Raw genomic sequence first — 14191 nt, 5'->3', positions numbered from 1 at the left:
TATTGATGATATGGCTGCAGCCAAATTAGATGCAGATGGTGTGACTGCAAAGAGCCTCATTCACAAACAGCGACATTGGCTGCCAAACTGTTTCTTTGCTTGACTACAACATATACAATGTTTGTTTCAAGCAAGTAGTCTGATTGGCTGATCACAAATAAGGCAGGGCAGCCTAAAGCTTTGGAAGACTGTCCTGTAACTGGAAGGTCCCAGGTTCAATATCCACAAGAAAGCCAATATTGGCAATATTGGCTCTGTGTAAGTCGTTTTGTAATGCCAAAAGAGTGAATTGATTGGAATGTGTTCTTCTCATGTTAGATCTTTGGCCAATGAAAGCTTTGCCTATAAATTATTTATTATGATAGCAATCTGTTTTATTCTCAGCCAAAAGATTGACTCCGCTCTGATTGGCCTGTCCATACATTGTGTAACAATTTGATAAACACAAGATGAAAAAAAAAAGTTTCCCAAGCACCACAGATTAAAGGCATTAATGTATGTTTGATTACATATTCTGTGTGTGTGTGTGTGTGTGTGTGTGTGTGTGTGTGTGTGTGTGTGTGTGTGTGTGTGTGTGTGTGTGTGTGAGAGAGTGAGAGAGCATGGGAGAAGAGTTTGACTTGATTCACACACCACCTACCACTTTGATAATTTCATCACTGATCCATCTGACTGAATTAGTGTTTCGATACAACTATTAGCAAGCTAAGCATAGCTAAACATCACTGTCTTGTTGAACACATCTAATTAGCACACTAGCTAACGTATCTAGAAGCAGGTAGCATTAGCATTTATGTTAACGTTAACATCAGTGTTTGCGGGCTAGTTAGCTAGCTAACCGTTTGTTCAGGTTAACTGAGCTGACTCTTCTCAAGCTAGAACTCAGTGTTTTGGAGTAGAGACTAGGGCTACTTAAGACAACAGTTGGTTTCTCATGGACCCCTTATGTGGGATCCCATGCTTAACATATTTTACAAGCACATTCAATTCAATTCAATTCAAAAAACTTTATTAGTCCCGCAAGGGGCAATTTAAGGCATGAATACTGCAAACAAGCTGTACTTTGTACACATCCAAAAACAATACAAAAAACAAGACAATAAATACAATAAATGGCACTGATAAAGCAAGATCCCTGATTACAATGTATCCAACACCACAAAGGAATATAGGTGTCAGATCAATATAAATTAAATTCAGTCAATACAATCCAAGTGCATATTAGACTTGTTCAAGTGTTCAAATCAAAAGGTCAAGGTGCAGACTTAGTCTAGATAAACTGACCATTTCTTGTACTGTGGCTGTTCACCAGTCGAATGGCCTCTGGAACAAAACCAAACTTCCTTCTGTTTGTTTTGCAGGCAGGCTGTCTAAAGCGCTTTCCTGATGGCATTAAGTCAAAACAGACATGAAGGACATGTGTAGAGTCATTGATTATCTTGTGCGCTTTCTTGAGCACTTGTGCACTATTAAACTGTACTAGGGATCTTTGTGTTTTGCCTATAATTTTAGAGCTAAGGTTGACAACACCTTGCAGTCTGTTCTTGTCTTTTTGACAGAGGGATGAAAACCAGCAGATAAATGAAAATGTTAAAATACTTTCAATAAAGGAAGAATAAAACGTGGCCAGAATTCTCTGGTCGACTCCAAAGGAGTTTAGTTTACGAAGACAGTACAGACGCTGATGAGCCTTTTTTACAACAATATCTGTATTGTCACTGAATCTCAGTTTGTCATCAAACACAGTTCCCAGATATTTATAGTTCTGGACAATTTCCACATCAGCTCCGTGGATGGTTGTTGGAGCGATGTCTATGTGTTTTGGTGAGATTACCATTTCTTTGGTTTTGGACACATTTAGATCTAAAAGAGAGCGATCACACCAGTCTACAAAGTCTTGTATTATGGGTCCATGTGATTGGTCTGACTGACTGAGAAGAGATAAGATAACACTGTCGTCAGCAAATTTTATAATATGGTGATTTTTATATTTGCTAAGACAGTCGTTTGTATATAAAATAAAAAGAAAGGAAGAAAGAACACAGCCCTGCGGTGACCCAGTGGAAATTAAAATCGATTTGGAGCTTTTTCCATTTATACTTACTGTCTGAGTTCTACTAGTAAGAAAACTAATAATCCATCTGATGAGTTGATGATCCAAGTGAAAATAATTTATAAGTTTTTCTACTAATATGTGAGGTTGCATTGTATTAAAGGCTGAGGAAAAATCAACAAAAAGTAATCTTGCATATGTGTTTTTTTGTTCCAGGTGTTCGTGTACAGAATTCAAAATAAATAACTTGGCATCATCAACACCTCTCTCAGGCTTATATGCAAATTGCATGGGGTCAAGAGCTGATCTGGTTACATTAACAATTTCACTTTTGACAATCTTCTCCAAACTTTTCATTACCAATGATGTTAAGGCTATAGGCCGCAGGTCATTAAGAATTTTAGGTCTGCTGATCTTTGGAATTGGAATAATGTTAGAGTTCTTCCAGAGATCAGGAACCACAGCTAGGTCCAAGGTCCATTTCCATGTCCATGTCGATCTATATGTATTTTTTTCTTATTTTTTCCTGTGTCTGAGTTTGTTTGTTTTTGTTTGTTAGTGTTTTGAAAATTGCTAAATAAAATATTGGGAAAAAAGACAGACAGTTGACTGTGTCACAGTAACTCAGAGTGTTTTGGAGTAGAGACTACGGGCTCTATTTTCCCCCTGGCCTTAAAGTGGCCTTAGGCGTTAAACTGGCCTTAAACGCAAAAAACACGCTTTACGCCTACCTACCGCTATCGTCCCGTGTCAGTTTGGGCTGTCGGGAAGATACCGTCATGTTTTTATGCCCAGAAATGCGCTTTACGCTGAAGATGCGTGGCGCAGTGCCAGAATAGGCCGGAATAAGCGTTTCGGCCTTAAATACCAGCCCAAAGCGATCTTCCCAACGGGTGTTAATTTTGCGGTTAACGCTTTTCAAAACCAGGCCTTATTCAGTGTGCCGAGGATGCACCCACGGCAAGTTGTGTGCCTCCCTCCCCTACCAAACGCCACACACAGACACACATTTGCATCTCTCTCAGCATGCATTGGGGCTTAATACATTTTGACAAGAAAAAGCAACTAAATCAATCAAGTAGGCTAAGTGGTAGATATAAATAATATTTATGTTAACACAACATGCAATTCTAGAACATTTCAATATTGGACAAAATAAAAATCTAAAATCAAATCACAACCCTATGTGAAACATACATGTAATCCAGGTCATATAGCTGTCACAAATACAACGTGTTATAGTCAAGTGGGAAGTTTGATGGTAACACGGTTGTACTGTGAGGTCCACTCCAACAAGACTTAGCTTACTTGACACGTACTTTTTCAATAAATGCCATGACTTTACATAATGTATATTTATGTCGCATCATTTAGCCTGTGCTGTGATGTGCAGGAGCAGCAGGTAGCCTACAAGTTATAAAACTAAGCCTGCCCTGAATGAGCCGAGTGGGGGGGGGGCTTGTTCACTATTGTGAAAGTTATGTGTTTACAACATATAAAGATCATGGAAGTGGATGGTATCAGGAATGTCACCGATAGTTAACGTTCTATATTGTACAGGGAGACCATTAGCCCTGCTGAACAGATCTGTATTTGCCTGTAAGTTGAATCGTTTTATTCAGGGATCTGTGATGCGCTGAGATGTCCAAATTGGCATGGAGAGATGACAGCATGCAGCCGCAACCGGACTGGAGTGGCTTCGTGGATCGGGAGCTTGGAAGGGAAGAATGTGATTGGTTTACTGGAGATCACCAATGGCCACACTTGTGAATAATTCTACGCTTAAAAAGGTGTGGTCAAATGGTTAGCGCCGCAGACTCTGGCTTTTAGCGTAACGGAGAAATTAGAGAATGCGCGTGACCACGCCCACTAATAGCGCTGTGCCCAGCCATAAACGCAAATTTAAGGCCAGGGGGAAAATAGAGCCCTACGTCTAAAGACAGACAGGTGACTGTGTCACAGTAACTCAGAGTGTTTTGGAGTAGAGACAAGGGCTAAAGACAAGACAGTTTAGTGTTAGTGTTGCCAGATATCTAAGTCTTTTGCAGGATCAAAAGTATAAGCTCTCATCCTGTGAGATACTTTGAGACACTCTAATATAGCTGGCCTCAGAGCCTTCTACCTAGTTATGCTCTACCGCCCACCTGGGCCCTATTCATCTTTTCTTGATGAATTTTCCAATTTTCTCTCTGACCTCGTAACCCGCACGGATAATATCCTTATCATCGGCGACTTCAATATTCATGTAAACTGTAAAGCTGACCCACTCTCCAAAGCCTTTCTATCTTTAGTCAACACCTTTGGCTTTGCTGAGCTGGTTCATGAACAAACGCATTCTAATGGCAACATGCTTGATCTCGTCCTCGCTCGTGGTATTAACGTCTCAGATCTGTCAGTCCTGACATACCCTCCAGCACTGTCAGATCATTACCTCATTAAATTTAAAATAGACCTGCCCCTCCGGCAGTCAAACCTAGCCGATACCTATACCGCCCGGCGTATCGATAGTTCCACTCCCACTGAACTCGCTCATTTGTTATCGGGGCCGCTTTCCTCTCTCCCAGAGCGGATCGACTCCATTAACAAATTCAAAAATAAATGTAACTCAATCCTACTCGCCTCGATTGATTCTATCGCACCTCTACGTACTAAAATCCGCCTCCCTAAAAAACCCTCGCCTTGGCATACTGACGATACATGTGCACAAAAACTAATATGCAGAAAACTAGAACGTAAATGGTGCTCATCCAAGCTTGAAGTCTATCGACTAGCTTGGAGTGATAGCCTATTAAAATACAAACGTATGCTCTCCGCTGCTAGAGCCTCCTACCTATCAGATCTTAACACTAATACAAATAATCCAAAACTTCTATTTGACACGGTCACAAATCTTACTCGCAAACCCTCCCCCAATACAAACTCTCCATTTACAGCTAATTACTTCCTTGACTTCTTTAACCGCAAAATTATCTGTATTAGAGATTAAATTAGCAACTCTCTAGTACTCACTAAGGGTGTTAACCCCTCTCTTAGCCCTGTTCTTTGAACCTTAGATGAGAGTACCATGCTCTCGCATTTTGAGACTATCTCTCTAAATGCACTTTCAAAAATTGTACTTTTATCTAAATCTACAACCTGTTTATTCGACCCTCTCCCTGCAAAGTTGATTAAGGAACTTCTTCCAATACTAGGCCCCCCCTTACTTAACATTATCAATAGCTCTCTCTCCTCTGGCATTGTCCCTGCCTCCTTCAAATCTGCTGTAATTAAACCTCTACTTAAAAAGCCAAATCTTGATTCTGAGGTTCTTAACAATTTCAGACCAATCTCAAATCTCCCCTTCCTCTCTAAAGTTCTTGAAAAAGTAGTCTCAACCCAATTAACTGACTACCTCTCCCGTAATAAACTTCTCGATCCCTTTCAATCCGGTTTTAGATAATTCCATAGTACTAAAACTGCTCTTACAAAAGTAACCAATGACCTTCTCCTCGCGTCAGACTCTAATTTTTCCTCTCTTCTCATTCTATTAGACTTAAGTGCAGCCTTCGATACAATCGATCATAACATCGTCCTAGACCGCTTATCTAACTACGTAGGTATCCGAGGCGCTGCCCTATCCTGGCTAAAATCATATTTGTCTGATAGGACACATTGTGTCTCATATAAAAATATTATGTCCACATTCTCCTCAGTGAAGTTTGGTGTACCGCAAGGATCAGTCCTGGGTCCCTTACTCTTTGGTGTTTACTTACTGCCTCTTGGCGAAATTTTCAGCAGATATGGCATTAATTTCCACTGTTATGCCGATGATACACAAATTTATATACTAATTAGACCAGACGACCGCTCTAAACTCGCTAATCTTGAATCCTGCTTAATTGCTGTTACAGATTGGATGTAAAAAAAAAAATTGCGACTAAACGCCAACAAAACTGAATTACTAGTTGTTGGCCCAAAAACCCAACTTCCGCTTCTCAATTATCTTAGTCTGAATATTGAGAGCTGCGTAATTACTACTCCAAACTCAAAGGTGAAAAACCTAGGTGTTACCTTTGATTCTACTCTTTCATTCGATGCTCACATTAAGGATATCACTAAAATAGATTGCTTTCATCTTCACAATATCTCAAAGATCCGTCCCTTGCTAAATGCAACGGATGCCGAAACCTTAATACACGCCTTTGTTTCATCTAGACTTGACTACTGTAATGTCTTATTCTCTGGCCTTCCACTTTGTAGCACAAATAAATTACAACTCGTGCAAAACGCCGCTGCTAGAATTCTAACCAGAACTAAGAAGTTTGATCATATAATTCCAGTTTTAATCTCCCTCCACTTGCTCCCAATTCAGGCCAGATCTGACTTTAAGGTGCTTCTGTTAACCTATACATCTTTGCACGGTCTCGCACCCCCATACTTATCTGAGCTAATCATTCCTTATGTTTCCACGCGTACTCTCCGCTCACAGGACGGTAATTATCTTACCGTCCCTAAAATTAAGAAAAAATCAGCAGGTAGCAGAGCATTTTCTTACCGTGCTGCATCTCTGGAACAAGCTTCCTCTGTCAATTAGGGAAGCTGGCTCCATAGCTGGGCCCCTACAGTACTTTGGCCCTCACAAGGTTCCTCCTCAGCCAACAAGTCACTGAGGCAATCCATGTGGTGGAAAGGTTTCCTTGCGCGCACTGGGGGTGAGGGGGATGCCACCGTGTCCTGGCCTTCTCTCCCACGCCTTATGTGTGTGGGGGCGGGGGCCGGGGTGGGGGGTATCAGTGCTGGTCGAGGGATGCCAGTAGGTTAGAATAGCTTAGGTTAGGCGATAGATTAGCTACAGCCTAACTATAGGCTGTAGACCTGTTATAGCGATCAGGCTAAAATCAGACTAGAGCAGAATAGGACAGGCCAGGCTAGGCTGTAGATTAGCTAGATTCCCTGTGTCCTAGTTAGTTCCGGTTAATGTCTAGAGTAGTCAGATTGTCTGATTTCCTCCCCACTTTTCCTGCTCTCTCCTCTCTCACACTCTAAAGCAGCGTTCCTCAAAGTCCGGACTCCGGTCCACATCCGGACCCAGATGCCGTCCTATCCGGACCGAGCCCTCTACAAATCATTGAATAGTTACATTTTCATGGAGCGTTTCTCTTTTAACCGGCACATGCTTTTCTAGCCTTTACGGTACTGGTTTATCTGCCAGGAAGCTCACAGACCAATGCATGTGCTGTAAATCATCACACGTGATGCTACTCAGCCAATCAACAAGCGAATCGATTCTGCCTGTTGCTTGCCTAGGCTGTGCTGCTGCTGCTGCTGCTGCAGGAGAGTGACACACGGACGGAGGAGAGGCGAGACTCAGACAAATGCGAGAGATAGAAGTAATTTCACATGGCGTGCTCAAAAGAAACGAGTAGACCGCAAAAACAAAGCTTTAGTTTTAATCCAGAGCACGCAGACTCATGTTCATTCATTGGTCTCACGGGCAGTTCAAAATCAGTATGTCTCGTGAAGTGTGATGCGATCCTGACCAGCTGTCTATGGAAGCGCTACACATGAGCAAACACACACTCAAATCCAGACTGAGGGTACACACATTCACTGCCCAACAGCATGCAAAGTTTGCAATGCGAACGATCGATAGATAGAAAGACAGGCAGGCAGGCAGATAGACAGACAGACAGGCAGGCAGACAGACAGACAGACAGACAGACAGAGAGACAGGGTGGGAGCTCACTTCTGTTGGCTGAGAGCCTGAGACTGATAAAAATGTGAAATGGAGTTAAGAAAAGAGGGAACTTATTTTTTAAATGCAGCCATTATTTTACTTGAAATGAGAAAAGAACATGTATTGATTATTATAATAGGCTAGTTATTTATAATTAATCCAGTTAAATATGAAAACTGTAAATTAATCAACATTGTTGATGTTATTTGATTTAACAGTCAGTCGCTGACTACATACAGACATTGTACCATTAGGCTACCGCTACTGCAATCATTGAAGTAGCCTCATTGAAGTAGTTCAATGGCACTGAATCATAATGCAAGCTACGTTAGGATGTTCCGGACCTTCGCTTGAGGATATTTTCTCTATCTGGACCTCTTTGAATTTTAATTGAGTGCCCCTGCTCTAAAGCATGCCACTCATTCTACTCTAAAGCATGGCATCCCCTCCTTTCCCTGTTCTCTCCACATACTCTCTCTCATACTCCCCCTGCTCTCCCTCCCCACCTCCTCCCCTTCCTGAAATCCCCCCCCCCCACTGTTCTAAAGAACGGCATCCATTATATTCTAAAACATGGCACCCATTATCTTTCTCTTTCCCCCTTCCCCACCTCTCCTTCCCTGTTCTCTCCTCCCCCACATTTCCTATTCCCTCCCCACCTCCTCCCTTTCCATGTTCTCTCCTCCCCACATCCCCCGCTCTCCCCCCTCCCTTCTCCTGCTCTCTCCTCTTTCCCCCTTCCCCTGCTCCTTCCCCACCTCCTCTACTCCCCAACATTTCCCATTCCCTCCCCACCTCTCTCCTCTCTCACATTCCCCCTGCTCTCCCATCCTTCTCCTGCTCTCTCCTCTGCTCTCTCCTATATTTCTATATTTTCTATATTTCTCTATCAATTGTTCAATGTGTTATCATTACTACTGTAATTTCCTACTGTTGTCTCAGCTAGAATTAGCTTGACATATTTTCTGTGAAGCCCTCTGAGACATGCTTGTGAATTAGGGCTATACAAATAAACTTGACTTGACTTTTTCCCTCACAGAATGGAACCCAAAACAGCCCAATTAGCGGAAAAACGCCCAATCTGGCAACACTGTTTACTGTGCCACGGTAACCTACATTTGAAAACAAATCCACCTTATCAACTGAACCAAGGCGGAACCCGTGAAGAACCCTTTTTCTGTGTACAAGATTCTGGGATCGCATCATGTTGCGTTCTCTTTGCCTGGCTCCAGGCACGAGGCTCCAGCGGGGGGCCAACCAGCGCATGGCAACCACTCAAAAACAACATGAGACGGAGATTAATTCGAATGACACACATTTGGAATCCAAACAGGAGATGGTGTAACTAAAGGACAGTTTATAGTACAGCGTCGATCTATGGTGATTGCGATGGACCATGATGATATTCCATTGTCGGTGGCAATGATATACGTTTATACTTCCAGCGACGGTTGCGACCATCGCCAAGACTTAATTTGGATTGAACTTTGACCCCATCGCTGGCTAGCTGCGGCTAGCTCTTGTTTTTCCATGTCTTGAGAGAAAATGAAAATGTAGCAAATGAAATGAAACTGCGCCTCTGCGACGCATTCTCCTATCGCCTCGTGCTTATACTTTTTATGAGCGACCGCTGAAAATCAGCGTCCGGCGATAATTATTATACATTATATATCAGACATTATCATTATAATGTTCAGCGTTGCTCGCCGAGCGATCATTAGTCGCTGTACTCTGCCCTTAAGTGCCCTTAAAGCAGATGTACTGGCAAGACGAATTAGGCGTTTGGCCACTAAATGGTGATTGCATTAAAGATTTCGGAGAATGGTCCCAGGCGAACGTGAACTGTAATGGTTGGGGGGGGGGAGGAGTCGCTGGAGCTGGGAGAGTGATGGGGCACCAACGGACCTCTGGCAGAAAAGGAAGTGAGTGTTGTTACGAGTTGCAGTGAATTAGCGGGGCCATTATGGCTAATATGTTTTAACTTGACAACATAAACATTCTAAATTAACCCTAGTTCACTTCCTGTTGCAGTGACAGGAAATAAGCTAGGTTTCAAATTAAGCAATAAGCCCAAAGAGGCCATGGTTTACAGTGATTTTACAACAGCTACAGGGGTTTACGGCACACGTGCGTTGCTGCATGCCATAAACCCTTCTTATACCATGGTCTCGGTAAATACTCGTTTCTGATTGGCCGGCAGGTGTGCATTAAAACCGTATAATGCACACCTAGTCATTGATTATCTTAGCTGTTGTAAAATCACCTGAAACCACAGCCTCACACAATTCAGTGAAAACCGTCTATATTGACCCGGCAGGCAGGCTAGGTCCTCACCGTCCCACGCCTCTAAAGCCACGCCTCTAAAGCCACACGTCTGAACGCTGAGTAACAGGATGAACCTGTCTGAGGTATTGAATGTCGGTGCAGACAGCTCTATGGTTGATTAAAATGGGCTTTCATGGGGTTGAAGGAGAGGGTAAGAGATTCAGTGTGTGTGCATGCGTGTTTGTGTGTGTGTGTGTGTGTGTGTGTGTGTGTGTGTGTGTGTGTCTGTGCTTGTACAGCTATCTTAGTGAGGACCAATTTGAGTTTTATCACTGGGAAGTGAGGACATTTTAGGAAACTGAGGACATTTTGGTCAGTCCTCACTTCCTCACACACCTTCAAAGGGCTGTTTGAAGGGTAAGACTTGGTTTGAAGGGTTAGGCTAGAATTGGGTTTAGGGTTAAGGTTAGGGATAGGGGCTAGGGAATGCATTATGTCAATGAATGTCACATTCATTTGATGAATGTGTTTGTGTGTGTGTGGGTGTGTGTGTGGGTGTGTGTGTGTGCTCTCGGGTCTCCAGAGGAAGCAAAATGCCTTTCTTGTAGTCGCCTGGTGTTAAGTCCGACTCTGAAGGCTCTTTCACTGTCTTGGAAGGCTGTCCATTGTTGTTCAGACAAGGGATTTTGGTACTCAACAAAATTTGTGTCAATTGGCGGCCTGTATGCCAGGTGTTTCACGGCTGGGTCGACCTGCTCTGGTAATTCATATACTCTCCCGCTGAGCAACGCTTGTTTGAAAGCGAGCCTCAATACGGTGATCAGACACATTGTCAGAACGAGCCTTCCAAACATTGTTAGCATCGTCTACATTAACGGTGGCAGTTGCAACGGGTGTGTGGGCGGTTGATGTTAATAAAAAGTCATATAGGTTTAGATGTTAAAAAACTGCTAAACGACTTTCTTGTGTTGTGCCGAGACCAGCCTGCTCCCGACGCATGCGCACACACACTTGACTACGCCTACGCCTGGAGCACAACTCTCAAAAGTTTTTGCCCCCTAAGACAAAAAAAACATGCGTGACAGACACATGAATTGACCAACCATGGAGCTCGTGGGCGGTGCATTCAGAATGTGTGCAACAGCTAAATAGACCCCGGGTGAAAACATCAACTTCACCACCACGCCGACTAAAACTGCAAACTTTGGCTGCCTTCTTTGCTCCAAATCATTCAGTTCGCACAATAGAGATAAACTACGATCCTGCAAGACAGCCTATCTACTGTTTGGTCGCTCCTTTTATCGCTTCTCTCTTCACGGTGCTTCACGGTGTTCCACTGAACGCACTGTAATATGGGAGGCACGCTGTATGACACGCTGTATGACATGTATAACTTCCATCACAGCCCAGCCAACCAGATTACACCGAAGACTTGTGTGATTCAGACCCTCCGTCACTGGAAGCTTGCTGACGTCGACGGTGGGTCTGACTACGTGAGACTGGGTCGGACTGGCCTGACTTTACTTCAACGACCTCTGTGTAAGAACTGGAGTCTCCCTGAACTGGGTAATACCTGACTCGGATGCTGATGATAAAGACGATAAACAGTGCACAATGAAAAGATAAACTAGCATAAACTATCAACAACCTGCGTTGCAACCTTGGCCGCTATCTTCTGTGTGGATTCAACTGAGCTCGAGAGCGCAGTATATACCACCTAAGGGTCGTGCTTCACACCCTTAGGTGTGGTATAATAAGCATATATCACGGCCTGAAGTGAGCTATTGCTTTTATAAAACGGTTACCAAGTATGGCAACATGAAAGGAATAAACAACTCCAATTTAAATGGCTGTTATTCATAAATCATACTCTTCCGTGTAATAAAACAGTCTCTACTGGCTCCAGCTGCACAACCGACACAGTTGATGAACGAAACTCAGCTATAGACAGGCTTGGTGACAAATGGCTAATGTTAGCTAGCGGCTAATACTTGTGCTAACGTTAGGTTAACGTTAGGTCCGAGGCTAGGTGGCTTTTTTTTCTGGAGATAACGTGTCCTGTAGGCACTGCTCAATCCACTCGTCCATAGATAAGCCACCCTGGAGGTCAAAGTTAACCTTAAATGTTTCCATTTCGGCAGGCAGCTAGCGAACGTTGTTACCATTAGCAATATTTTTCCCCAGGATGGCAAAGGCCTGACCCGCCCATGCCTTCTCCATCCTGGGAAAAGGAAATTGCTTACCGTTACCGCTTACCTTAGCTCAGCTGTCGCATAAGGATGACGTCACTAGCAGGATACAACAGTAAACCCTACCACAAGGCATTATTGTGACACAGGTTGTCTGGCACGGGTTGGTTGCAAGGCTAGCAGGCTAGCTATTGTTTGCTCAGAGGCGCGGAGTGTGTCGGGGATGCGGCTCCAGCTGTGGTATACACTAAATATACCACAGCTGTGAACCAATCAGATTGCTTTGTTTTGAGAGCGCCGTTTTATAATGTACAGTATCATTTCCATCAACCATCTTCTCCTCCTGGTTCTGCAGCTTCTGTATTTCCTCCTCTGCTCCTTGGGGAGGATAGGTCTCCCACCGCAGGTCACCGCCGCACTGTCAGATGCTTGGCTCATCAGCTGATGTAGTAAACAAAGGAGACCGCTCTGTCAAAGGACAGGAGGAGAAGTTAGAGCGAGTGCAACGTAGGGCGCTTAAGATCATCTCCAGACGTGGCACGCAGGGAGGAAGCTGCAATAACTTTACTAAAAGAGATGATGAGTCTATCCCATCCACTGCATGAACTTGTCCCTCCAATGTACTGGTAGGCAAATGAGAAACAGCACCGCCCACTCCGTGCCGCCTGCCAGGACCAAGCATCTCCAGCAGTCCTTCCACACTGCAGTCAGACTATATAATCATAAAGAAGTGAAAACGTAGGGGTTGTCCTACAACCCAGGTTTTACGAATGAGAACGAGGATTCTCACACTATGCCAAGCTGCTCCCCGCAGCGATCCTACTAGATAAATGTAAAAAAAAAAGAAAAAAAAAAAGACTTCTATAAAACCACCCATTACGCCTGAAGCTTGGCATCTGGCTATGACACGGCCACCCACTCCGCCACCGTGACCGCCACATCACTGCCGTGCCAGAAGCCATAAACCTCACTCAAAGCATCCAGCGACCTGCTGCTCCGTAACGAAAGCAGCAAGGCTAGATGTGTGAGAATCCTCGTTCTCACTTGTAAAACCTGGGTTGTAGGACAACCCCTACGTTTTACTTTGTTTCGAACTTCGGATTCTCACACTATGCCAATATCCAACCAACCTTGCTGCCAGGAAGCACCTCGTGCGACCCTGAGACCTAAGGCTGGCAACGGGGCACAAGGCCAAAGCTCATGGCAACACAGTTTGTAACGGGACAGATTAGGTCTTAACTGTTCCCAGAGCAGTTTGTAACAGGACAGATTAGGTGTTAACTGTTCCCAGAGCAGTTTGTAACGGGACAGATTAGGTGTTAACTGGATAGATGGTCCAACAAGATTATAGATGTCATCACTCCTCCAGCCAGAGGTTAACAGAGCTGTTCAGTGGGGACAGAGGTGGGGTGATAACATGTTGACAGGGTGGTCAGGCTGGGAGCTCTGCAGTGCTTCTGTCCCACTTTACCTTGTCAGGTTATAGGTGTCAAACACAGTTCTTGTGTAGAGTACTGCAGAAATGAATCCTCAAACACGGAAACGAGTTATCAATGGTTCTCTCGTCCCTGTCTGCCCCCCCACCCCCCCCCCCCCCCCCCCCTTCCTTCCCCCAGGTCCTTCAAGCCGGACTTTGTTCTGATCCGGCAGCATGCCTACAGCATGACGCCGGGCGAGGACTTCAGGAGCCTCGTGATTGGCCTGCAGTTCGGCGGCGTCCCAAGCGTCAATTCGCTCCTCTCCCTCTACAACTTCTGCAGCAAACCATGGGTGGTAAGACACACTCTTCTCCTCCTCTCCTCTGTCCTCTCCTCTCTCCTGCTATCCTCTCCTCCTCTCTCCTCTCCTCTTCTCTCCTCCTCTCTCCTGCTCTCCTCTCTCCTTTCCTCTTCTCTCCTCCTCTCTCCTGCTCTCCTCTCCTCCTCTCTCCTCTCCTTCTCATCTCATCTCCTCTCCTCCTCTACTCTC

At 44.3% G+C, this 14191-nt stretch overlaps 1 protein-coding gene across 1 annotated transcript in view; it reads left to right on the top strand.

The window, feature by feature from the left end:
* Nucleotides 1–14191, top strand: part of syn3 (synapsin III) — a gene marked incomplete at both ends in the record, with an annotated part of 317937 nt that overhangs the window by 82023 nt on the left and 221723 nt on the right. Inside the window, one exon of the mRNA XM_083657267.1 lies at nt 13840–13996. Within this exon, the coding sequence (XP_083513393.1) occupies nt 13840–13996 (157 nt within the window). The remainder of the gene's footprint in view (nt 1–13839; nt 13997–14191) is intronic.

This window comes from Poromitra crassiceps, assembly GCF_964638095.1.
Source record: "Poromitra crassiceps genome assembly, chromosome: 2".
Taxonomy (NCBI): domain Eukaryota; kingdom Metazoa; phylum Chordata; class Actinopteri; order Beryciformes; family Melamphaidae; genus Poromitra; species Poromitra crassiceps.
This window is presented reverse-complemented; position numbering and strand designations above follow the sequence as displayed.